General features: G+C 31.0%; 4 protein-coding genes and 2 non-coding genes across 6 annotated transcripts; all 6 read left to right on the forward strand.

The window, feature by feature from the left end:
- Positions 1–1,300: 1,300 nt before the first annotated feature.
- LOC121225320 (U1 spliceosomal RNA) lies at positions 1,301–1,453 on the forward strand. The gene has a single exon (XR_005923182.1). It is a non-coding gene; the product is annotated as a U1 spliceosomal RNA (small nuclear RNA).
- Positions 1,454–5,304: 3,851 nt separating this feature from the next.
- On the forward strand, positions 5,305–5,622 carry LOC107927878 (auxin-responsive protein SAUR21). The gene has a single exon (XM_016859001.1). It carries the CDS (start codon positions 5,305–5,307, stop codon positions 5,620–5,622), a length of 318 nt encoding a protein of 105 aa, XP_016714490.1.
- Positions 5,623–6,415: 793 nt separating this feature from the next.
- LOC121226903 (U1 spliceosomal RNA) lies at positions 6,416–6,577 on the forward strand. Its single transcript, XR_005924598.1, has one exon. It is a non-coding gene; the product is annotated as a U1 spliceosomal RNA (small nuclear RNA).
- Positions 6,578–10,751: 4,174 nt separating this feature from the next.
- LOC107927837 (auxin-responsive protein SAUR23) lies at positions 10,752–13,554 on the forward strand. Its single transcript, XM_016858963.2, has one exon. It carries the CDS (start codon positions 13,113–13,115, stop codon positions 13,395–13,397), a length of 285 nt encoding a protein of 94 aa, XP_016714452.1. The 5' UTR covers positions 10,752–13,112; the 3' UTR covers positions 13,398–13,554.
- A 1,980-nt stretch (positions 13,555–15,534) lies between these two features.
- On the forward strand, positions 15,535–16,005 carry LOC107927896 (auxin-responsive protein SAUR23). Its single transcript, XM_016859020.2, has one exon. The coding sequence runs from the start codon at positions 15,570–15,572 to the stop codon at positions 15,882–15,884; it is 315 nt and encodes a 104-aa protein (XP_016714509.1). The 5' UTR covers positions 15,535–15,569; the 3' UTR covers positions 15,885–16,005.
- Positions 16,006–22,812: 6,807 nt separating this feature from the next.
- On the forward strand, positions 22,813–26,169 carry LOC107927986 (uncharacterized). Its single transcript, XM_016859130.2, has 5 exons — positions 22,813–23,424; positions 24,500–24,802; positions 24,906–25,124; positions 25,214–25,342; positions 25,813–26,169. The coding sequence occupies exons 1-5, from the start codon at positions 23,176–23,178 to the stop codon at positions 26,017–26,019; spliced, it is 1,107 nt and encodes a 368-aa protein (XP_016714619.1). The 5' UTR covers positions 22,813–23,175; the 3' UTR covers positions 26,020–26,169.
- The last annotated feature ends 1,217 nt before the right edge of the window (positions 26,170–27,386 follow it).

Raw genomic sequence — 27,386 nt, forward strand, 5'->3', positions numbered from 1 at the left:
AAGAAAAAAATCATTTCTTCCAAAAAAATTTCTGCTTTGTTGGTAGTTTCTCTCTGCAAGTCTCAAGTCTTTAAAGTTCAAACTTCTTTTATTCTTCATCCGGATTTATTACTTTGTTGCTTTAGCTTCTAATAGAGTTTCATATTTTATCCGGATAAACTGCTCTTAACCCCAACATTTCTGAGGTATATGCGATGCAAAAAAAGGCCAAGTTCAAAGGTAATCATTACAAGAAAGAGAAAAGAAAAAAAAAAAAGAAACCCATAAATGTTGATGCATGAGTAACGGGATATAGAGGAAACTAGCCCCATAACTGAGAGTCACTGACAAAAGGAACATGCAACAAAAACTACCAGAGATATATGGATATGAAAATCAGTGGGTGGATACTATAAAATTAGTAGCTTTGGGGTCTCCTTTTGGACCCCAAGTTTTAATATCAATTATTACAAGACATCATGTTGATAGTTTTCATCCATTCAAACTGATAAAATGATGTTTTGTAATTTGTCTCCTCCCTACGTGGGTTTCTCATTTGTGTTTTTTTTTTTCAGTTTGATCTTCCACTGTAAGTGTATGGTATTGAGATTTGTAAATGAGTTTTAAGGATCCAAAATTTTGCTTCCTGTTTTTGTATTGACAAACTAATGTAAATAATGAAATTGATTAATTTATTACAGTGTTTATTCTTCTGGGGTAATTACTAATAAGGAGAATGATAAATTGGCTTTGATTTGAAACCCCAAACCGAGAAATTTCCACCACTGTAAGTCATGTCATTGCAGAGAATTATATAGCTCTAATGCAAATTTTATGTATTAAAGTACTCTACTGTGTAACTCCGTTATTGCAGAGAAGGAATGCTTCGAAAATTTTGAAGAAAAACTTGAAACCCTCTCTGTTTCTGCCATCTGAGATTCATTTCAATGCGATTGAAGCTGTTTTCTGCTATGGAATACTAATGATTTGTACTCAAAAACCTTGCACACCATATATACATATTTTCTTTACTGTGATAACAGAGAAAATAACTTGTTAATTTTCATGTCAGCAAAGGATTAAAAAAGCACAATTTTACCATGTATACATATTTTATGCAATCAGTTTGTAGTGAGTGAAAATGAGAAATTCAACTAGTATAATTTCTCAGGAGTCCGGGTAATTTTCTCTGTAAGTCATAAATCTCCACTCTGACTCACCCATGTCATTATGTTGGAATCACTAATTCCAGAGGGAAAGTACACACGAAAGGAACAGTAGCAAGGCCATATAAATGAGAAGCAGCTAGCAACGTTGCAACATACTTACCTGGACAGGGTCGATAGGTGATCATCATGGCCGATGGCCTAGGTAAGTGACTTCTATTGCACTTGGGAAGGGCGCTTGCCTAAGGTCTCCTCAAAGTAGGAGAGCCTACGTCATACTTTGTGGCACTTGGGAATTCTGCCTCAGCCAGATTTAATAGGCCTTCAAATAGAAGATGATTCAAGTAAGAAATAGGAATCATGAATCTGCTCTTGCTGGTTTCCCCTACATATACTGCAATATGGCCTTTCAGAACATTTTTCGTCCCCAACGAAGACCGAATTCTTGATGAAATGCTTCGCTAGCACATTTGCTTGGCGTTGGCTAACCCAACTAATTGTATACACATCTTAGAGTAGGAGTGGTAGAGAACTTAACTAATACTGAAACTAAACTTGAATTAAAAACGGCATATTTAGTACATAAACCTATATATAGAAACATATATGTGTATAAGAGACTTAAACATGGTTCTGTTTTGTCTGTATCAAAGCAATCTGTCCTACCTTTCCAATGAAACTTAAGAAGATGCAAGGTATAACTTGTGAAACCATGTCCAAAGTACGGATTACTTGACCCCTTTGTTTTGAATTACAATGCACTTTCGACATCAAAGACGTGTACTGTCTTATGTTCATATTGATGATAGTGACCGAAGCATTGAACTTAGACTTGAAACTTAGCTGAATCGATCTCCCTACGTACTAAACTAGCTTGGTTGTTGCAAACTTGCAATGTCTCTCGGTCCCATCTGATCACCCCGTGCTCACAGTCATTCAATATTTACTAAACTTCTTCAGTGGTTCTTCAATGTCCAGTCTTTTTCGTTTCGTTAGGACCCGAGATTATTGATGACTAGTTTAGCTAAAACAAACCTGTACGTTTCAAACTTTTGCAATAATATCAGTGACATTTAGGACTATCATTGAGTTTCCTGATTTGAAATAAAGCTTTGAATAGAATATATTGACTATTCAGGTTAGACTATTTGTTTTTGCATTTGCATGTTGATTTTGAATACTGAATGGGAGTGAAAAGGTGTTCAAGTTTTATGCTTGGCGGTGAAGTGTAAGCTTGAAGGACTTTGTCTATTATACTATTATCTTTGCGACATCTCTGATAACTCCAAGTTCCAACTATTAGATATTTCCCAACAGTAGGGACATGACATGATCTTATTGCAAAAAAAAAAAACTAAATCTACTGTTGGAAATTGGCCATCCATGCTACTGTTATGTTTTTGTTGAGTGCATACGGCTTGTATGCATGCTGCATGCTGCAGCAACATGTTGACTGTTGTAGTTGCAATTTAGTTTAGTTTGGTTGAAAATGAACTTAGTTATTGATGTTTTGATGGGTTTAGGTGATGATTGAGCTGATAATTCAGCTTATTGATGTGTACAAGTAATGCTTAGCAAGTCCCTAGGCTACTAAGTGGGAGTAGGTAGTATTTGGTAATGTGTTTTATCTATAAATGTATTGTTTTTCTAATTGAATGAATGAGCTGAATGAGCTATCAGCCATTAGCTCCCTTGCTGCACATTTGTGAGCAAGTAAAAATGCTTCTTGCACCTTGCTTCATGTTCTGTGCTCTTGTTCTCTCTTTTGTTGCTGCCTCTTGCACCAACAATTGGTATCTAGAGCTGCATTCTTAAGGGACCTGTTCTAGCCAACTTAAAAAAAAAAACGATGGCTTCATCAAGCTTCTCACCAGCTGCACCACCAGTCTCCAATGGAGAAGGCTATTACATATGGGTGGTTAAAATGAAGACACCAAAACAAGCCTGGGATAGACTGAAGGAGGAGTTTCAAGGAAAGAATGTGAGCTTTCCAATGTGCAAGCTGCAAGCTTAGCAAGAAGTGATAGTTGCGAGCCTATTGAAGACACCAACTAAAGACAGTAAGCCAAAGTGCGAGCCTGTCAAAGGTGTATGGTTGCAAGCAGCAAAGTTGAAGACACCTGTTGAAGACAGTAAGCAAAAAAGCGAGCCTGTCAAAGGTGTATAGTTGCGAGCAGCAAAATGCAAGCCCGAGTGGGTGCAAGCCAAAAATGGCAGATTGAAGGCAAGCAAACTATACTTGCAAGTTGTTTATGCAAGAAGAAGCAGGACTGTAATAGGGAACAAGGCAAGATGTGTTGTCAACCAAGGCTGTGAAGGAGGAGAAGACTCCATTTGCCAAGGTTGAAAATGAAGTGCTTGTGCAGGGTCAGCTTGAAAGAAAGCATCTAAGGACTGCCAAGTTCAAAAACTTGATGAATGAATGACATTTGCAGCATGGAGTCCAAGGAGGAGTGTTGGAAATTGGCCATCCATGCTACTGTTATGTTTTTGTTGAGTGCATACGGCTTGTATGCATGCTGCATGCTGCAGCAACATGTTGACTGTTGTAGTTGCAATTTAGTTTAGTTTGGTTGAAAATGAACTTAGTTATTGATGTTTTGATGGGTTTAGGTGATGATTGAGCTGATAATTCAGCTTATTGATGTGTACAAGTAATGCTTAGCAAGTCCCTAGGCTACTAAGTGGGAGTAGGTAGTATTTGGTAATGTGTTTTATCTATAAATGTATTGTTTTTCTAATTGAATGAATGAGCTAAATGAGCTGAAGCCATAGCTCCCTTGCTGCACATTTGTGAGCAAGTAAAAATACTGCCTTGTTCTGTCTTGTATTTCTTACTCTGCTTCAAAAATCCCCAACATCTACTCACTTGATTGGTTATCTATCGGTTCCTTTTTATAGATGCATCACTTCAATTCCTAACCAATATTTATAAAATATATTGTATTACTTCCTCCCTGTCTGCAACTAATTTCCATTCCATTATTGTTAAATAAGGAGCTGATTGTGGTGCTCAAGACAATGATTTTATCACGGAAAATTATAAGACCTAGTAGTAGTCTTTTCTAGCATATCGCATGTCGCCACGTGGTTAATTGTCCCTTCTGAATCTGGACTCAGGATTTATGCACTGAAGCAAAATAGCCCTACTTGATAATGAAACTTGTTCCACTAAAGACAAAAGTGAATATCTGGTTCCCAATAATGCCAACATCAACTGTTTCTCATAAAGGAAACATCAGTTTTTATCAAAAAATTGGAACTTTCTCAAAAAGATGTAATCGACCTTCTGCATATATATAATTCACAAGGTTTTGCCTCACCCTATCCATTCTCTGGCCTAGTTGCGGTACATGTCACTTGCTTCATCCTGTCCAAAAAAGCTCACTCCCAAAGCAGGTTAACACCTAAAAAACTGAGGGCCTTGAATTGGATTACATACAATGCAAATCATACTTCAACTTTGACATTAACCTGCAAGATATCCTCAGTAGCAATCCTTTTTCATAATTGGTGCAGGGACTCTTTGATAAGTTGGTAGTGGATCAACATGCACCAGAAGGCATGCCAACAACATTGGACTGCAATGCACACGTAAAACATAAAGCAATTGCCCCCCTTGGTTTGGTAAAATTCTCCTTTTGATCCTAAAAAGTTATAAAGTTTTAAGTTAATAAAATGGTATTTTTAATTCAATTCTAGCTCGTAGTATAAAATTTCTGACTTCGCCCTTATACTATCACTGCAATTCAAAGAACAAAAAGAGGTCAAGTTGAAAGGCAATCATGATGCATGAATAACCGGCTCTAGAGGGAACTAAGCCCATAACTCTGAGTCACTGACATAAGGAACATGCAACAAAAACACCAGAGATATATGGATATGAAAATCTGTGGGCGGATCTTCTGAATTTAGTAGCTTTGCGGGGGTCCCTTCTAGACCCCATTGATATTATTACAACTTCCTACCCCAAAGACAAAAGGTTACATGTTGATATTTTCAATGCATTCAAAACGATAAATGATGTTTTTAAGCTGTCTGTCCTATATATACACACCCAAAGACCAAGACCAAAAAGGTAAAAAACCTTCCTTACTATTGAAAGAACGATTTTTGTTTACAATACTCTCAAAAATTCCTTATCAGTTGATCAAATAGAATGGGAATTCGGTTGCCTGAGATGATGCTTCATGCAAAGCAAACTATACGAAGTTGGTCGCGTTCTACGCACCAATGCTCTTACCAAAGACCGAGTGCAGTAAACGTCCAGAAAGGCCATTTTGCAGTTTATGTGGGAAATGAAGAGAAGAACAAGAGATTCGTGGTCCCAATATTATACTTGAACCACCCTTTGTTCCAGGCCTTGTTGAACCAGGCTGAACAAGAGTTTGGATTTGATCATCCATTGGGTGGTCTCATGGTTCCTTGTGCTGAAGATGAATTCATCAACCTCACGTCTCGTATAAGCCATGCCTGATTCAATGCAAGCTACCTGGGGTCTTGCACTGTAAGCGTATAGTACTGAGATTTGTAAATGATTTTGAAGGGTCCAAATTTTGTTACCTGTTTGGATTCCCTTTGAAACAGCAATTCTTAGTGTTCCATCTTCAAATGGTAGCTTCTTTTGTATTGACAAACTAGTGTAAATCATGAAATCATCAAGTTTTTACAGTGTTTATTCTTATGGGATTATTAGTAACAAGGAGAATGATAGTTTGGCTTTGAATTGAAACCCCAAACGCAGAAATTTCCACCACTGTAAGCCATGTCATTGCAGAGAATTATATAGGTATGGGCACATTTTACGTATTATAACACAAGAAAAGTACTCTACTCTTGAACTCTGTTATTGCAGAGAAGGAATGCTTTGAAAATATTGAAGAAAAATTTGAAACCCTCTCAGTTTCTGCTATCTGAGATTCTTTTCCATGCGACTGAAGCTGCTATCTGCTATGGAATATTAAACAATTGTATTCTGAAACTTTGGACATGATCGTATACACATATTTTCTTTACTGTGAAAACAGAGAAAATAAAATGTTAATTTTCATGTCAGCAAAGGATTAACAACCACAAATTTACCAAAAATAGTATTTCCTTGCGTTTGTTTTGTTGCCTGATTTGCAATGAGTTTGTAATCGGTGAAAAATGAGAAATTCAACTAGTCCCATAGCCTTATAAATAAGAAGCACAAATCCCTCATGGAAAGAACACACGAAAGGAACACAAGCAAATCCTTATAAATAAGAAGCAGCTACGGACGTTGCAACATACTTACCTGGACGGGGTCGATGGGTGATCAGCAAGGCCCATGGTCTAGGCAAGCGACTTCCATTGCACTTGGGAAGGACACTTGCCTAAGGTCTCCTCAAAGTAGGAGAGCCTACGTCATGATTTGTGTCAGTGGGGGCCTGCGTTCGCGCGGCCCCTGTTCAATTTCAGTTAAAGTTTTTTTTCAGTTGATGACTCTCAATAAGATTATCAGATGCCGTAGCTTATAAAATTATGATCTTCAGTTAATAAGAAAAAATCAAAAATGGAAAAAATTAACTTGTTATCAAGTGTTTCATTACTTAAAAAAGATACAATGTTTACAAGGGAGATTAATTAAGTTAAAAAATAATAATGAAAAAATAATTACAATTTGACTTAATCTTTTCATACAACTTGTTTCCATTTTAGTCTAACCAGCAACTAAAAATGTCTTATTAGGAATTATCACTGTTTCAGTGCAAGTTGACATCTTGTAGAGTAAGGGTTCGCATATATAGGCTCGCATTTTTAGATACTTCACAATTTTGATGAGTTCGCAGATTTGGAAAGCTTGCAATCTTGAGTGAGATCGTAGTTTTGATGAGCTCGCAGACTTGTGATCAGAGTTCGCCAATGCATGGATGGTCACTTCGTTTCGTTAGGAGCCGAGGTTATTGATGACTAGTTTAGCTAAAATAAACCTATACGTTTCAAAGCTTTGCAATAATATCAGTGACATTTAGGACTCTCATTGAGTTTCCTGATCTGAAACAAAGCTTAGAATAGAATATATTGACTATTCTGGTTAGACTAATTGTTTTTGCATTTGCATGTTGATTTTGAATGCTGAATGGGATTGAAGGGTCTTCAAGTTTTATGCATGGCTGTGAACTGTAAGCTTAAAGGACTTTGTCTATTATACTATTATCATTGGGACATCTCTGATAACTCCAAGTTCCAACTATTAGATATTTTCCAACAGTAGTAGGGACATGACATCAGAGAGGTCCCGTCGCAAAAAAAGCATTGCAGTCAAATTTATGAAGCAAATTGTAACAGAAAATGACAGGACATCGGAGTAGTCTCCAATATCAGTCTCAAATTTATTTAGATTATAACCCAAAATAAAAGTCTCAAATTGCAGTCAAGTTACAGAATAGTAGAAATTTTATATATTCTTGATTTGAATATGTATAACACTGCCTTTATTTATCATTGTTGAATGTAATACATTTTTGTAAGAGTAATGAAATATGCTTCGCTGCATGGAATTGTGAGACCACCCGGATGGTCGAATCCAAATTCTTCCTCAGCCAGATGTAATAAGCCTTCAAATAGAGGATGGTTCAAGTAAGATATAGGAATCATGAATCTGCTCTTGCTGGTTTCCCCTACATATACTGCAATGTGGCCTTCTGGAACACTTTTCATCCCCAACAGATCCCGAATTCTCGATGAAACGCTTCTGTGGCGCATTCGCTTGGTCTGAGCAAACCCAACTATACACATCTTAGGGTAGGAGGGATAGAAAAGCTTAACTAAGACTGAAACTAAACTTGAGTTAAACTGGCATCTTTAGTACCTAAATATATAAGAGATTTAGTCAAGTTTTACATGGTTCTGTTTTGTCTGTTACAAAGCATCCTGTTCTACCTTCCCAAAGAAACTTTCGAAAATGCAATGTATAACTTGTGAAACCATGTCTGAAATACCAATTTGCCGACCCCATTGTTTTGAATTACAATGCATTTTCGACATCAAAGACTTACACTGTCTTAAGTTCATATTGATGATTCACTTTCATCATGTTGCAAAGCATTGAATTTGGACTTGAAAATTTGCAGAGTTGTTTTCCTCTACGTACTAAACTAGCTTGGTCTGCAATGGTTCATCATTGTTTAGTCATTTTCGTTCTGGTAAGAGTTGAGATTATCAACGACGAGTTTTAGAAAATCTAGCTAAAACAAAACAATACAATACGTTTCAAACTTCTTCAATCATATCATTGACACTTAGGGACTATGATTGAGTTTCTTGGTTTTGAATGTTGAATGTGAGTGAAAGGGTCTTCAAGTTTTATGCATGGCGATGAAGTGTAAGCTTAAAGGACTTTGTTTAGTATATCATTATCTTTGGAACATCTCTGATAAGTCCAAGTTCAAATTATTATATATTTTCCAACAGTAGAGACATGACATAAGAGAGGAACTTATTGCAAAAAAAAAAAGCACCGAGTCTACTCACATGAGATGATCAAATTTATGAAGCAAATTATTATAACAGAAAATGATGGGAGATAAGAGTAGTCTTTTTCCGGCATGTATTGTGTTGCCACGTCGTTGATTATCCCTTTTAAATTTGAGTTCAGGATTTACGTAATGTATCAAAAATGGCCTACTTTGATAATGAAACATGTTACATGCAAGACAAAAGCGCCATTGCCATCATCGTGCTTCTTACTGTCTGGTCCTTCTGATGGTGCCAACGTGAACTGTTACTCGTAAAGGAAAACAACAGTTTGAGCGAACCGGATCGGCTGATATACTGGTTCAGACAAAAGGATTGAACCAATTTTTGAGCGAACAGTTGGGAACCAATGTATGCACAGTTATAATTATAACATATGCTCAAAGCTGAAACTTTGGAGGCTGGGGTTGGCAACTCCCCGGTCAAAGTGGGAAAATTTTATTACTAGTCCCCCTTAAGTATTAATCATTCAATTTAAGTTTTTTAGTCATTTGAATAAATGATAATTTTCTATTTTTGACCCTCTTAAAATTAATTATATATTTTATGTCCTTTTAAAATGAACATTAACAATCAAAACCTTTAAAAAATAGGCTTTTGTCTGACAAGCCTTCAAGACGTGCCAGTTGGTGTGGTGTTTGAAGTGAAAAAATACTTACGTGGAAGGTTTAATTGATTTTTAAAAATTATAAAAAAATTATTTTAAAAAACACTATAAAAAAGGTTATAAAAATATATATAACTTAATAAAATGATTAAATAAAATTATAGGAAAAATTATAAAATTAGCTAAAATTTATAAAAGGAGTAATAATTTTTAAAATTTTATAATTTATATAAATTTTCCTATAATTTTTATATTTCATTAAAATTTTATAATATTTTAATAATTTCTAATAATTGAAGATTCCGGCGAACATATCTCAGTCATTGTTATTTGGCACTACCAATTAATACATATCAACTATCAAAACATGTCGTTGTCTTGTTTTCACTTTCGGAAGAAAAAGAAACCGTCAATTGGACTATTTTGCTGTGGATTTTCGGACTATATTGTTGAAAAAGACCATTAGGAATTAGTTTAATTTTTATGGTTAAATTCTGCTATTAATTTTTATACTTTTATTTGATTAATTTTAGTTTTTGAATTTTTCGAATTGGCCACTTTTAGTCTCTATATTTTAGCAATTAAATCTGTTTGGTTATATCCAATTACTGGTCTTATACTATGCGTACAATTATAGTTTTAATCTGTTTTCTCCAATTGGATCATTCTAAGTCCTTATACTTTTTGAATTTTGAAATTTCTATTGTGATACAAATGATAGTCGTTATTTCATTAACTAGATTTTTAGTGAATAATATATGGAAATAATAAGCTGATATGGATTTATACATATGATAATATGTTTTGTTTATCAGATTTTAGAAATAACATAATTTTATTTAATGAATTTAATAGTTATTGATTGGTGAGGACTAAAATTTTAAAATTTCAAAAGTATAGAGATTAAAAATGATCAAATAATAATACATGGATTACATCTACAAATTTTGCAAAGTACAAGGATTAATTGTGGAATTTAACCATTTTTTTGACAGTAAGTCGAATATAAATGATAATCACTAACCAACGTAATAATCACCAAAAAACGTTTGGTGTGAGCATGTTTGATTGGACGTAGGAGCTGCTGGGTGCTACTGCACAACTGGTTCGGTCTAACTTGTTAGATTTGTAGATGAGATATAAATTAAAGTTGGGCAATATATGGCCCCAAAAAGGGGTTGAGCAAAGCCACGTGATTCATTACTACAATGGGTCCTCTAAGAACTCACATTTGCTGGATTCTGATTTGTATTAAATCATTAGATTTCGATTTGATATGAAAACAACTAACATGAATTTGAAATGAGTTCAACAAATAATTCGAAATTATCTGAATTTTGAAGTAATTAGAGCCTGAATTAAAATAAATTCTATAAAGACTTAATCCTCAATCTCGAATGACCCAAATTTAAAATAATTCAGACTCGAGATGATCTAAACCTAAAATTTTTAAAATATAAAATTGACTTAACACTCAAAAATCTACCATCTAATGATCGAAATATGAAATATCCAAACTCAAAATGAGCTGAACAAGTAATCCAAAATAACTTAAACTTAAAATTATCGGAATCTAAAATGATTTGAACCTAGAATTAACCTGAAAAATTAAAAGTCTCAATCTTAAATAATTCAAAACCGAAATAACCCGCACTTGAAACATTCAAAAGCCAAGATCACCTAAAAATTTCGAAATAAAAATTCAAACTGATCCGATCCATCTTAGTCAACGAGTCAATCTAATAACCCAAAGCCGAGCTTCCGTGGAAATTGAAAACTGTGGTACTACCAATCATTCAAAAAAAAATATCTATAAATACAGCCATTTTATCTCTTTAGCTTTCCATGTTCTTATCCAAAAAGCACATTAGAGACGATATTAAATGGGTGTTCGTTTACCGTGGATGATCTCCGGCGCCAGGCAAATTCTCAAGCTTCAATCTTTTATTACACGAGAAAAGGCCGATGTTGTCCCGAAAGGCCACGTCGCGGTTTATGTCGGGGAGACACTAAGGAAAAGGTTCGTAGTTCCAATCATCGTATTGAACCATCCTTCATTCAAGGACTTGTTGAAGCGAGCCGGGAAAGAGTTCGGGTTTGATCAACCGATGGGTGGTTTGCCGAGAAGATGCCTTTGTGAATCTCACTTTAGGGTTGCATTAAAATGGAGTTTGTTAGTTAAGAGTAACAATCATAAATTTTGAAAAAAATTATAAAACGGATATAGAGATTACTTTTGTAAAAAAAAAAAAGTCTATCCTTCACAATTTTGGTTTTCTAATACACATACAAACAATTTAGATATAGAAAATTACCGCTATTATACCTCCCCACGAATAAAGACATGTGACAAGTCAAAAGGCCACTCGAGAAATAAACTCCATTGATAAAGTGATGTGTTTGAATCAATGTTTTTAGTAAAAAAAAGAGAAATTAAATTATAAAAATTAAAGAAATTAAATTATATCAAATCAAAATATAGAGATTAAATTTTAAATCTAAGCACATAGATTATAATTTTACCTTGCAAATGCCGAGGCTAAAAAAAATATTTTCATTGTTTTCCATGTTTATTTGGTGGAAAATGAATTTCCACTGTAAATCATTATCCAAAAAAGATAAAAAAAAAATTTCAATTGGTAAAGGTCATCGCTGGTTGGATCCGCCGCATTAGTCTAAGGTGCTTGCTCCTTCTAGTTTTTTCGTTAAGATATTTTCCAATTTTTCTCATCTTCACATTCCCAGCAAAGAAAAACCCTCTTCTCCTCCTCCCTTCATTGCGACCCCGACTCAGTGCTTGCCGCCATCCAGCAATAGTTCTCAGCACCAGTTACCGGCATTCATCTTTGATCTTCCCCCTTTCCACCTTTCGTTGCCGAAATCTGCACTGCACCAGTCAACAAACCAACCAGAAAATTCACCACCACTCTTCCAGCCTCATCTTCTCTTCCTCCCATTTTACCAGTCCCTCCACTTGATTTGGAGTAGAAGTTGAGATTTCTTTGTTTTCATTAATTTTCTATGCTTTCTTGCATCTGTTCCGAAATGAATTTTTTGTTCTTAGAGTAGAAGTTGAGATTTCTTTGTTTTCATTGGTTTTTTATGCTTTCTTATATCTATTTTGAAACTAAAACTAGAACTAATTTAATATAAAGCACAATAGATTGAAAATCAAAATGTATTCAGATAAAACTAGCATATTATGAGACTTAAACCCATAAAAATTTGAAAAAACTATATTTATATATATATAATATTTACATAATAAAACTCGAACATAAGTTATTAAAATTCGCCAACCTCAAATTCACTAAGACAATTAAGAGTGAATTTAGATGGGTAGTGCGTTTACTTGCGGTTAGTGTAAAAATAACGCTGACAGTGAGATTAGATACTGTAGCGATACTGTAACATAAGATAAAAAGTAAATTAAACGCATTACACCGCACCGCCACCCCAGATCCGCCCTAAATCATCAATGACTAACACAATCTTATATGGCGTATTTGATGAGATTGTTGAGATAGCAATGGGGTTGCACTCACGTGATTGTTGATTTTTTTTTTTTATAAATTATCATTCAAAAACAACCTCATCACATGAACAACCTGCAAATTGACCATCCATTGATCTCTTTTAGGTCTTTAATTGTTAATTAAGATTTATAAATAGTTGATCTAATAAGGAAACCCCATGTGATTATTTCAAGAGGTGGGTCCATATTTTGATTGTTTTATTAGAAAACTTGCATATAAATATAAAGCAAACCCCAACAAGCTTTTCCAATTACAAGACACTTTAATTTCATCAAGTTAATACTGTTTTTAGTGTGTGCTTTTTTCTTTAATTTCATTTCAAATATGGGTATTCATTTACCTTCAATGATCCTTCATGCCAAACAAGTTCTTAAGTTTCAATCAAGGAACCAACTACATGTGCCCAAAGGCCACATTGCTGTTTATGTTGGAGAAATGAAGAAGACAAGGTTTGTGGTTCCAATTTCATACTTGAACCATCCTTGTTTTCTGGATTTGCTCGGTCGGGCCGAGGAAGAGTTCGGGTTCAATCATCCGATGGGCGGTCTTACGATCCCGTGTGACGAAGATGCCTTCATCGATCTCACTTCTCGGTTGCATAGTTGCTGAAATATGAGGACCATGAATGCTTAGTTTAAGCCAGATTTTAGAACTTTTTAGTTGATTTTAGTTTCTTTTGCTCCTTTGCAGGATGTAAGAAATGTAAACGTAGATAGCTTTTGGCCATTAACATATTGTGAAATGATAATGAAATTTTTGGTTTTGTGAATCATATTTAACTCTTTTTTATCTTGATTTTTTTCTTTAAATAAGATTAATAATTAAAATTTGAAATAATTAAAATTCAAAATAACTCAAATTGAAAATTACCCGAACAAATAAATTGAAATGACGAGAACTTAAAATAACTCAACTCGAAAAACTCGATTAACAAACTTGAATAGCTTAAACCCAAAATGACTCGACCAAAGATAACTTAAGATTCAAAATGATTAAAAAAAGTTTAAAATCTGAATTTACCCTAAACCATTCATAATACATCTCATTATAGGTTCTGATTATATATATATATATATTTTTTAGACAATGCTTATAATTACTCATAACCCCTCCCAAACCCATAAATAAAAGGATAATGCGCTTCAATTTACTCGAACTCACGACTTCCTACATGGACCACAATATACATACCAATTAATTTAATATTCAATCGACAAATTTAAATTTCTCAAAATAAAAGTAAAGTACTAAATAATTACAAATGTAGAAAGAATATAATCTTTAGAGCATATTTGATTTATATATTTATCTCTATAATTATAAAAGGAATATTTTGGGCATGTTGTTCATATCAGTTGCTCTAGATCCGAGAATCCATTGAGATTCATGTTTTTTTTTTTTTCAAAAATAAAATCATGGCAGGTTGGTAGTTAGGGGAAGTTTGGTTAGGTGCTTGAAATTTTGTGAATAATGTATAAGAATGTAGTTCGGTTTTCGATTTTTTCATATTAATTTAAATATTTTTGACTAAATTTGATAAATTTTTAATTATATAATTTTTGGATATTATGTAAAATTTTAAAGTCCTCAATTTACATTTAATTCTAAATTCAATCTCCAACTAGTCTTCTAACCCTTATAAAAAAATATAAAAAAGATTTGCAGATATTATTGTTTGAATATCAAACCTATTAAAATGTTATGATTGGATAATTTAATTACATTAAATTTTAAATAAGTTGTATTTAAATATCCTTTCAATAATAATAATTTTAAGATTCAAACTCAAATACTTAAAAACAAGTTCATTTCACTTCTTCTAATTACCTATTCGTCAAGTTTCCCATATAAATTTGTTAAATATATTGATTACATAATTTTTTAATTGATAAATTTTAAATTTTTGTTTTTATAATTTTTTTAATAATAAAAAGAATTGGTGCTTGTGAGAACCCAAATTTTTTTTTTGGCAAATTGAGAGTTTATCAATTGTCCATGTGATCTAATCATATATCTATCATGGCATGCACAAGGTTCAAAAGCCTTCAAATATCGTCAATAATTTTCTTTATGATATGAAGTATTTAATTCATCAAACAAAATAAAAAATAATCGATTGAGTCTTAGTTTTATTGGCATGAGTATTGTTTCTAATACAGGAGAATATAGGTTCGAGTGCGTTGAAATACATTAGAGAACTATAAATAGTTTTAGGTATTAAATTAAAAAAAATTGAATAAAAAAACTACAGTCGTTACTGAGTGCCGTCTAATCCAAATTGAATTATCGTACATTATAATACTTAATCCTATAATAAACTGAAAAAAAAAATCCATACATAACATTTGCATACAATAAAACTCAAATACAAACCATTAAAATTTTCGAAACACAACCAAAATCATCAATGGCTTACACAATGTTATATGACGTATTTGATGAGATGGTAGAGAAAGCAATGGTCGTTGGACTCACATGAATGTTGATGTTATTCAAAATTATCATTCAAAAACAACCTCATCACGTTAACAACCTGCAAAATTGACCATCTATTGTACCCCTTGGGTCTTTAATTGTTAATTAAGATTTATAAATAGTTGATCTAATAAGGCAAACCCCATGTGATTCTTCCAAAAGGTGGGTCCATATTTGATTATTTCTATATTGAAAATTTTCCAATTTCATCCCAAGACTTAAACACTTGCCTATAAATACAAACACCACCCAACAAGCTTTTTTCCAATTACAAAATACACTTTCATCAACCTTCAAAAATCAAATATGGGTATCCATTTACCTTCAATTATCCTTCATGCCAAGCAAGTTCTTAAGTTCCAATCAAGGAACCAACTACATGTACCCAAAGGCCACATTGCAGTTTATGTTGGAGAAATGAAGAAGACAAGGTTTGTGGTTCCTATTTCATACTTGAACCACCCTTGTTTTCTAGATTTGCTCGGTCGGGCCGAGGAAGAGTTCGGGTTCAATCACCCAATGGGCAGTCTTACGATCCCGTGTGACGAAGATGCCTTTATCGATCTCACTTCTCGGTTGCATGGCTGCTCAAGTATGAAAACCATAACCATAAATGCTTAAGTTAACCAGATTTCATATTATTTTTATTTCTAGGATGTAAGAAATGTAAAATGTAGATAGCTTTTCGGCAATTAACATACAGTATTGTTTGAAATTATAATGAAAAAATTTGGCTTCTGAATCATATACGTAACTCTCTTCAATATTGGCTCTTGAGTTTGTGAATGTTTGCTTTCCATTGTTCCAATCATGTATCATGTATGATTGATTGATGAGGATGCAAACATGTCAATTTCGACCCAAACGTGGCATTAAAATTTTGGGATTTAACAAAATTTTTTTTTAAATTTAGAGTTTAATGAGAATTTTCAGAAAGAAGGGGTCTACTTAAAAATTTTAAGAAAATTAATGAAAATTGTCAAGAAATTTAGAGGGCTTAATTAAAATTTAAAAAAAATGAGAGATCTAAGTAAATTTTTAAAAATTGTGAATGGCTTAATGACAAATTTTCAAATTTTTTAGGGTGGCTTATCTTATGTTCTACGATGGAATGTGACTCAATTAATTTGAATCCAAATATAATCTAATCTTTTTAGGCATAATCTCTCTAATTTAATAAAAAAAATTAATTTAGCCATTGGTTTAATTTTTCATCTTTTTTAGCTTTAAATTTATGTTTTTTTTGTGTGGAATCACCCCAACATAAATAAAAAGTTAATGTTTTATTAATTTTGCTGATGTTACATACACGTGAATGACATGTTAGCATTTAATTTATTTTTTAAAAATTTAAAAATAAAAAATTATAAAAACTATTTTTAAAAATTAAACATCATTAAAATGATTAAAAATATATAAATATATAAAAAAACAATTTTTTTAATATTTTTAAAATTTTAAAAATAATTAAATATTAATGTGTTATCCACATGGCAATCCATATGTATTACACGTTAGCGAAGTTAACAAATATTAACTTTTCCATTTATTTTAGGGGTGATTTGACTAAAAAATACAACTTAAAGTGCTAAAAGAGACGAAAAATTAGATGTAGGGCTAAAATAATTTTTTTATAAAGTTGAGGGTCAAAAAAATTATTATGCTTTTTCTTATTATAAATAAAGACAACAACTCAAATCAGACTTGAACCCGAAGTTATCATAACTAGAAACGATTTAAACTTAAAATGACTCAAATCGAAAATGACCGGAATAAATATTTTAAAATGACATAAACATAAAATAATTCAACTTGAAAAACTTAATTAATTAATTCAAATGATCTAAACTCAAAATAATTCGAACTAAAAAAATTCAAACTCAAAATTAATATGAAATTAAAATAATAATAATAAATTAACTCGAATTAAAAACCAACATTATCTCTCCAATTTAAAAGAATTATGAATGAAATATGATCAAATAATGCAAAAAAAAGGCTCATATTCCACTTATGTCATACCCAAAAGCGGCGGGTCCAAAGGGTCAGCTTTTGCTGCGCAACATGCAACTCACATGGACATGCCCCTACTGCACGCCTACCAACACCCAATTGTCTATTTCACTGTTTAAAATAATAAAAATATTTTTAAAATTTTAATTATAAAATATATATATTAAATTTATACATGAATTTTAGTTGAATGTGTAATTTAATCCATAAATTTTGATATTATATAATTATACACGTGAAATTTGAATTGTAATTTGTATGTATACATGAAACTTTAATTTTGATTTAATTTTACACAATTAAATAAAATATATACATACATTTATTTTCATATTGGATTGATATAATTATTTGTGTATGTAATTTATCAACATAAAATAAGGTTAATTCGATAATGTTGATAGTAATTTATGAAAATTGAATCAAATCAAATTTTCATGTTTAAAATCGTATAAAATCAAAGTTCATGTATAATTTTTATATTTATCCCTTTAAAAATATTATATATTTTTGTAAATTATCTTTTACATATTTTTATTTTTGAAGGGTAAAACAGGTTAAACCAAATGGACTCGAGGTTGAAAATACTATATTTAAATCCAACTCAAAACAAGTCCAACCGACACGAACACCTCTATTGAAAAATATAACTTTCCCTTGTGAAGAATTGTAGAGATTATTTTATTTATACGTCTTATGTCTATAAATATAAATTTTAAAGAAGTATTGTAGACATAACTATTGAATAATAGAAAATATATTTTTTATTGCTCTCCTATTTTCTATTATTTTACTCTTTTTATTATTTATTTTCCTCTAAACTTTCTTCTAAGTTATTTCATATACCCACACAAAATTCTTTAAAAAAAATCTTAATCCACCAAAAGATTCAAACTTACGTCACCTAGATTTTCAACATTGACTTTAATCGCATAACCCCTTGAAGATTTATATGTACATTAAATTGAGGATTTTAAATCTTAAATAAAGAATATATTAGAACATTTAGAAGCCGACTTTATTAGGTCTATTGCATTCGTCAAATTGAATGCAAGTATTAAAAATAGTTTAAAGGATATAATCATGGACGCGATAAGTGACATAAAAAATAATCACTAGAAGTGAAAACATAATAATAAAAGTTTTCAAGATAACCCTTCAAATGATAGGTACAACTTATATTATAAATATGTTATGATAAGATCATCGATCACATACCTGTTGTATGTCCAAATATTTTGTTCAATTATATTAATATTCTTTAAAGAAAATATAAATATATATGTCGTACTGATAATGTAACAATGAATACTATTTTTAAGATAGAAAGTATTTATTTTATTTGATATTGAAACAAACCAATATTGTTGCAATATTTAGTACTACAAAATATGGTAGTGCAAAATTGGTATTGAAACAAATCAATATTGTTGTTATATTTGATAGTACAAAATTAGTTGAAATCTCCAGAATAACAAATATATCAATGCTAAGATTTTATTGATCAGACTTCATCATTTGGTCATTTATTTATTTGATTAGTTACTGCACACCATTGGGGCTATGAATCAACAGAAATACGAACAATAAACTAGCAGTGTACTGCAAGTGTGACAGGTCAAGTTGTAATATTTTTAATATTACAATAAAACACTTGAGCATTCCAATGGTCAAATCTAAGAGAATTCGGGAACTAAGTGATTCCTAATTGACGAAAAATTATAAAATGATCTACCATGCACATGTATAGAAGGATCATGATCAAAGTTTATTATAATTGTTATTCAAACTCTCGAAGATATTAAAATATATTTTTTCAGAATTCTTTCTTAGTCATGACTTCCAAAAGAATATCAAATATGTTTAAGTTATTATTTGAATAGTTAGTATTCAAGATTGAAATACATAAAATATGAGATATTATCTGATTATGATGTTGTCATGAGGGGGAAATAAATACGCGCTATGCTTTTTTTCCTTAACTAAGGTTTTGTCCTACTGGATTTTCTTGATAATGTTTTTAATGAGACAGGATATTATATATATTATAAATATGTGTACTTTTTTTCCTTCACTAAGAATTTTTTCCCACAAGGTTTTATTTTTAAAGAGGCACAGGAGAGTGTTATAAATATTTTATCATTAAGGGAATGTCCATCAAAATTAAGATAAATTTGATGTACTTTAAAACTCCAAGATTAATTAGAAGTAGAATTTTATTCTCCTATTTATTATTCTTTTATTCTTTTTATTATTTATTTCATAATAAACTCCAATTTTAATATATTTTTATTTATCAAATTACAAGATAAAAAAAATGGGTTTGTTTTTGTTTTATCAAAAATTATGTGGATGATGATTAAAAATGATGAAAAAGTGTGGGTAAAAGAGTGAGGTTTTTGAGCAAAGCCATGTGAGCATCAAAACCAATTGAAATTGTAACATCAAATAATTATAATCACTTCAAAAAGATATTACTTATTTAATTTCACTTGAATCCACAATTTCTAGGAATTTATGATAATATTAATGTAAATTGATAATTATTTAATCAACTATACATATATGATAAAGATATTATTCATTTAATTTTACTTGAATTTGTAATTTCACAAATTTATAATAATATTAATGTCAATTGAATAATTATTTAACAACGGTAAATTCAATATTTTAAGATAAAATTTAAGAGAAAAAACAAAAAAAAAGTTAATATGAATTTATCGTTGTTAAAATTAACTCAAGCTTGAAATAATTTATACTTAAAATGGTTAAAATTAAAAAGATTAAAATCCAAAATTATTCGAGCATGTAATGCACCAAACTGAAAAAACTTAATTTTAACTTTGAATTACATGAATTTAAAACTAATCCGAACCCAAAACAATATAAATCTAAAATGACCCAAATACAACCGAAAACTCAAAACTAATCTAATTGAAATGACATAGAAAATTTAAAACCAACTCGATTCACCCATTGAACAATTTTTTAGTATGATTCAATTGGTTCAATCTTTTCCTTCAAATTGATACTTCAATCAATTCTCAATCCAATCAGTTGATCTGATCAAAAAATATTATATCGTATTGTATATTATGTTTTATTTTGTTACGTATTATTGTGTTTGTATCGAGTAATATTTCATTAAAAAAATCATATAAACTAATCCAATGTTTTTAATATTATATAGAATTAATTCCATCAAATTTTTTTAAATTATGATTTAAATGTTTAAAATATTTTGATTTAGTCATCAAAGCATTAACGTATTGTATTAATTAAGTCATATTGTTAACTTAATTGTTAGTTCAAATGTTAAAAATCGATTCAAATGTGACGTCGAGTATATTTAAAACGCAAAAATAAATTATAAATATATATTTATTACATGAACAACTTGAATCTAACGTGATAATAATAACAAAAAGATATAACCCTTCTAAATTTCATCGACACAATTTATTTCTTTAACATATTAAATTCAAGCTATTCATACAATAAATAGACAAATATTCACAAAGTCAAATCTTAATTAATATTTAATATTTAAATTGACTAGTAATTGATAAAAAAAATTGATTTTTTTTTGCAATATTAATAAATGTTGATATACTATTTGATACTTATATTTGGTTTCAATGTTCAATTTGGTACTTAAGTATTTTTCAGTCCAATTTGGTACTTGAGTTTGGCTTCAATATTCAGTTTAAAATTTTAATTTTTCGTTTCATACAAGTACTTAAATTTAACTTCAATGTTCAATTTGATGCTTAAATTTATTTTTTGTCTCAATAAAAAAATTTATAATTTTATTGGATCACGTAATATTGTTTAATTTTGATATCAAATTTAACAGTAAATCTAAATTTAAATAATCAATTTGGGAAAAAAAATTATTTTTAGAACTTGAATTAAAATATTATTTAAAATATGCAGGATAATTTATACAAAATTGTTGGTGATAAATGTCCTATTAAAAAAAAAAACAGAGGGTAATTTTATACGCTGAATCCGTTTCCATCACATGCAAAGATAAATTTGAATAAATGTCTTACCATCAGATGGTCGCCACGTAGCATTGATGGAGACTGGATACAGACTCCAATAAATCAAAAAGCTTAAGCCGACTAGGGTCCGCAAATCCACGTGTCATCATCTTAGGTAGGGGCCGACAAAACTCTAAAAGGAAAAGGTTGGGTCGAGGATTAGACTTTTTTGTGTGGTTTGCTCGCCTGTTTAGATATAAATGTAAGATCTTCTTTCATTTTTTGGAGGCTCCCTAACCGCCCCACGTGTCTTATCTATAAATTTATTAAAAGGATTAAGTAAGAAAAATAAAAAAAAAAATCCAACCGAGCTATTTAGATAATTATTCGAAATCGAAACGAATTTTGTTTTATTTAATATATGATTAATTATAATTTAAAAATAAAATAAATATTTTATATTTAAAATAACGAAAATAACTTAAAATTTTTTAAATAATATTTTAATATTAAATAATATTTAAAAGTTATAAAATAAATTTTATTTTTTAAAATAAGTCTAAAATCGAAAACCAAAAATTAATATTGAAATAAAAAATATCACATTTGAATTTTTTTTATTTGCTAATTTGAATTGAATTAATTAATTATTTATAGTATAATAAAAAGAATTCAATTATTAATTTAGATTTTAATTTTAATAATTTAATTTATCTTTTTATATATGGCTTGCATGATTTTGTTAGTTGTATCAGGCATTCTTGCTCTTGGATGAATGCCAAATTATTTTTTTAATTGAAAAATAATTATTTTGATAATCATAATACAAGAAACTATGGGTTAAAAGAATTTTCTAGCATCACTTTACTATTGATTTTATCAATAATAAAAACAACAAGTGTCGGATGTAGTAGGAAGTTATATTTAATATTTTAATTAAATTAATGGTTGAATCGATCATGCTATTAATTTTTTAATCAATTCAACAGCCAGTTTAATAATAATTAATTATTTAAAAAATATAAAAATTAAAAAAAAAATTAAAACTTCTTCAATCATTGATTTTCTTATCTTGGTTTCTAAATTTTTATTGATTACAAGTGGCTAGTAGTAGAGGTAGAAAATTTGGGGACGAATTAAATTGTATATTTTTACGATAGTAAAAATATAATTTCAACATTTTAATAGCTTATATTTTTATAATTTTTAAAAGACTAAATCAAAATTTTCACATTTTGAGACCAAAGTATAATTTTATTATTAATAGTTTAAAATTTTATAAATTATAAATAATTTAAATTAAAAAATTACTATTTTAAATTATACTACGCTTCATAAGTTAGTTTAAACTTACATTCAAATTAATATAGCTAACTGATTTGAAGTTCAATCAACTTAATTAAGTGGTTCAATTTAATTCAAATAATATTAATTACATTATAATTTTAAAGAAAAATTAAATTTAAATGATGGAAAAATAATATTGTTAAAAATAATAATTACGAAATATACAAGATTAATATTTGTGAACGAAAAAAAGAATGATTGTTTTCGTAATTAAAGTAAGCCAAAAAGTTTGATTTTTCATGAAAATGAAACCAAACATGCCCGACCTTTTACTTACTTCGATTAAACCAAAACAAAAAACCACACTTCCCCCCAATCTATATCTATTCTATATATAGATGTATATAACAAGCTAAACCCCAAATATCCAACTCGTGTCCCACTCACCCAAACTTGAACATTCAACTCGGTAACTCACTCACCTCCCCAAAAAACCCCCACTCCCATCATCACCTTTAACTCGTGTTCCACTCACGGGTCTACTCAATCTCTACTTAATAAAAAAACCCTACTCCTTTGGGCTAAATCACAAGACTCACAAGGAAACCAGTTGGGTGAATTTAATGGCGACAAACACATCCTCTTTAAAGAAGAAAAGTGAGCAAGTCCTAGACGGTTCGGATATAATGGAGTTGGTTGAAAACCAAGAGGTGTTCACTAGTTTCGTGGACCATAAGTTCAAAGAGCTTGATAAAGACAGTGATGGTCACCTCTCTGTGAAAGAATTACAACCTGCTGTGGCTGATATTGGTGCTGCTCTCGGTTTGCCTGCTCAAGGTTCTTCACCTGATTCTGACCATATTTACTCTGAGGTTTGTCACTTTTGTCTCTCTTTTAAATTTCCCATTTTCTTTTCTTGGTTTATAGTCTGCTTCTTTTTCTTTTTTCAGCTTTAATGGCTTCGCATGTTCATGCCATAAGGCATAAAGGGTTTGCATATGGACCCCTTCTATATCTGTTAGTCGTTTGCTTTGCCTTTGTGGACCGGTGTTCGTTTCGGTCCGGTCAAAATCTATTGTATTAGCTTGTAATTTTTCAATTTCCAGAGGATTGAACCATAACTTTATGATTCTTTTTTTTTTGGGGGGGGGGGGAAGAAGTTACGAATTATGTGAGGGGTTGGGATGAAACTAAAAAAATTAAAGGGACAAAATTATGATTTTCCCACTAGAAAAGGTTAAAAAAGATTAATTTTAAATTATTTATATTAGAGAAACACTGAAAATGCAATTATACCTTTCAATAAAGGGATCATTGCCATTTCTAGCTAGCTCGAGAGAACCAATGGTTCAACAGGGTCGGTGTTATGGTCGACTTTCTAGCTTTTTCCCCACTTGGTCTTTTATTTATTTTCCTTTGTGACGAATGGTGTGGAAGCTTTTTGCTGTCGTTTTGAAACTTTGCTGTTCATATAAGTCACTTAAGAAAAAGTCAAGTTGCTCTTATATATGTAATAATTGTATATGTAAATATATTTTTTTGAGGGTCCAATTAAGTTAATTAAATGAACTCTTGTTAGTGGGGACCAAAATGAATATAATTTCTTCAATTTTGGACTTGAATTTGCTTTTTTGCACACCTAACTTGCTAACCATTTGCAGATATAATTATAGTAATGTGCACCAACAGTGGTGCCATATTCCCATGCCTAAGGCTTTGGTCTAGGCAGTGGTGGGTCAGGATTGAATTATAAATTATTCGAGAGGTTAAAATATAATTTCATCATTTTTGAAGGGATTAATAATTTTTTTAAATTTTTGAGGGGTCTAAGTGTAATTTATCAATTTATTTTTGAAGGCTTTGGTCTAGGCGGGGGTGGGCGTCTGATGGTTTCATCAGACCGGTAATGGGGTATAGAAGCTGACATTAGGACATTTTTTTCCCCAGGTATTGAATGAATTCACTCAAGGGAAACAAGAAAAAGTGAGCAAGACCGAGTTTAAAGAGGTTCTTTCGGATATTCTATTAGGTATGGCGGCGGGTTTGAAGCGAGACCCTATCGTGATCCTCCGTATCGACGGTGAAGATCTTTCAGAGTTCATTAACGGTCCGAGTTATGAAGTGGAGATGTTGTCCGTATTTTCGCAGATTGTGTCCGATGATGCTGTACTACCGATGCGTGATTGCATCATTAAGGCCTTGGAGAAACTTACGGTCGATCAAGGAATGCCACCTTCTTCGGATTCTTGGGTAATCTAACTTCTTTTTCCACATGAATAGTTCAATCTTCAATTTGTAATATATTAGGGAATTTTGTTTTCCCACTTGTTTGTGGCTTGTTTTGGTTGCTTAGGTTACAAGTAACATAATCGAACCGGCTTTGCAATTGTGGGATGGCAACAACCAAGAGAAACCTGTTTCCCAAGAAACCTTCTTGGAAGAATTCAAGAAAGTTGCGGAACGTGTGGCTCAAAATCTCAAGGAACAACCTGTAATCGTCGCCCATAGTGAGAACACTTTCGATGGGAGCGGCATTAAAAGACTACTATCCAACAAGTTCGAACTAGACAAGGTAATATATGTTAAGACGTATGAAAGAAACGAAATCCTCTCGTGTTGCTACCGTTTCTAATCGATCCTTTCGCCTTTTCGCGATCGCAGTTGCTTAATACGGCTTTAGAGAATGTCCCGAAAGATCGTAACGGTAAAGTATCAAAGGAGTACTTGCGCGTTGTGCTAGACGTAGTGGCACCTTCTGCCAGTTTACCTCCAATAGGTGCAGTTGAACAGGTAATGCAAATGAAAGTAAAAATACCGTAGAGACCCTTGTACTAGGTGTAATATTGTGTTTTGTCTCCTTTACTCAAAAAAATGGGTAAATTAGTTCTTATACATTAGATCAAATTACAAGCCGATCCTTTTTACTAATTTTTTTTATCTATTTTTACTGTTAAAAACTAGAATGATTGACGGAATAATCGAACAGTGACATGTGACATGCCACGTGTATGTCGTGCTGATGTACAAGGATCATTTTTTAACAGTAAAAGTATATAAAAATTTTAACAGAAGAATCAATTTACTTTTTGATCTAACGTATATGAACTAATTTGTTTATTTTTTAAGTTTGATAGGGGAAAATATAATCAGACTCGACCTCCAAAATACTTTTATATGCAAATGACATATATTACTAATACAATCTTCTACACAATGGACGTAGCTGTAAACTTAACTAAAAGTTGTCGTAATCTCTCCAGATCGACAAGGTCGTTGCCGATGCTTTAGACATGATAAACGCGGACGACGGGAAAGCGGTTAAAGAAGATGAGTTCAAGAAACTATTGACGGAGATCTTAGGGAGTGTCATGCTGCAGTTAGAAGGCAACCCGATCTCGATTTCTTCGAATTCTGTCGTTCACGAGCCTCTCGCATCATCCTCATCGTTACTGAAACCATCATCCTAGTTGCATATCGCTAATATTAAGGGTGACAAAAGAAAAAAGGGACAATAAATTTTGGTTAATTTTAAGTTAAAAAACTCTTAGTAGCTTTTAAGTTGAATTATGTGCAGTTTCACTGGTTTGTATCGTGCTAATAAAAATATATTACCATAATACATGCAAATACAGTACCAAAATACAATATTTTCACTGGCTTTTTTAGTACCAAAGTGAAAAAAAGAAACCCAGAAAATTGTGTGATAGACATATGAAAATCTTTTTGAGCTGTTTATGATTATCAGATTTTATATATAAAAAAAAACCCAGTTTTATTTTAATGTTTTTGGAATCGAACTAATCAATTCATTGGCTATTGATTTGATCTGTTTGATCTATTTAAATTAAATAAATTGATAAAAATATAAAACTTAGTTAATCAATTTAACTATTGATTCAATTGATGATGTATTAGTTAGTTTTTAATTCGATCTAGTTTTGTAAACACTAACTTTTTTGGACATATGTTATAAAAGCATAGCACAACCACTAATTTTAGAGCTAAATCGGTGGTTGAACCAGTTAAGTCATTGGTTCATCAATCTAATCGATTTGATTAAAAAATATTAAAAATAAAAAAATTTGATTCAACTGTCGACTCAACCGAATTTTTAGTCGATTTGTATCAGTTTCTAATTTAATCAATTTAATATTATTTTTTAGACTCATATCCCAATCAATTCACGATCTAACAGATTCAATTCAAACATCATTAAACACAACATGCATGGATAAACCAATTAAGTGCTTAGGCCTTAATGTCTGCAATACTGATAACCTAAGTTACAGAGCCCAAAGTGCAATGGTTGAGTAATATATTAAAAATGGGATTGGTGGTCGAATCAGCTAAATTGTCTCTTCCTAATTGGATAATCCAACAATAATTAAATAAACAAATAAAAAATTATAAATCAATTCATCACTAATTTTTTTCTCTTCAAATGCTACATGATGAATACTCTGTAATGACTTCGACTCGACTAATCTAGTTATGATTTTATCTTATTTCTTATATCAAAAAAAAAAACTTCTTTTAATTTTCGTTTTTTACCGATTTTGAACTATTTTACTCATAGACTGATTTAATCTATTTATCCGAACCGAAATATCAACTGGACAATAGCACAAAGGAACAAACACATGCAAAAAGTTACCACAAATATGACCACATGTGGAAATATTGGAGGGTCCTCTTGGGTTTTCTGGATTTAAGTAAAGAAACAAAGAGATTGATTGCTTTGCAATGTGGTCCATGTCTCGCTTCCCCTTTCACGCGTGAAATACATAAAATTATTGCCTTCTTTGTTCTTTCTTATTTCTACATAATTTGGATG

This window comes from Gossypium hirsutum, chromosome A03, assembly GCF_007990345.1.
Source record: "Gossypium hirsutum isolate 1008001.06 chromosome A03, Gossypium_hirsutum_v2.1, whole genome shotgun sequence".
NCBI classification, from domain to species: domain Eukaryota; kingdom Viridiplantae; phylum Streptophyta; class Magnoliopsida; order Malvales; family Malvaceae; genus Gossypium; species Gossypium hirsutum.

Coding starts and splice junctions, on each gene's coding strand:
- LOC107927896 (XM_016859020.2), top strand. CDS start 15,570: ATGGGTATCCATTTACCTTCAATTATCCTTCATGCCAAGCAAGTTCTT.
- LOC107927878 (XM_016859001.1), top strand. CDS start 5,305: ATGGGAATTCGGTTGCCTGAGATGATGCTTCATGCAAAGCAAACTATA.
- LOC107927986 (XM_016859130.2), top strand. CDS start 23,176: ATGGCGACAAACACATCCTCTTTAAAGAAGAAAAGTGAGCAAGTCCTA. Junction 23,425..24,499: donor CTGACCATATTTACTCTGAG/GTTTGTCACTTT, acceptor TTTTTTCCCCAG/GTATTGAATGAATTCACTCA. Junction 25,125..25,213: donor ACAAGTTCGAACTAGACAAG/GTAATATATGTT, acceptor TCGCGATCGCAG/TTGCTTAATACGGCTTTAGA.
- LOC107927837 (XM_016858963.2), top strand. CDS start 13,113: ATGGGTATTCATTTACCTTCAATGATCCTTCATGCCAAACAAGTTCTT.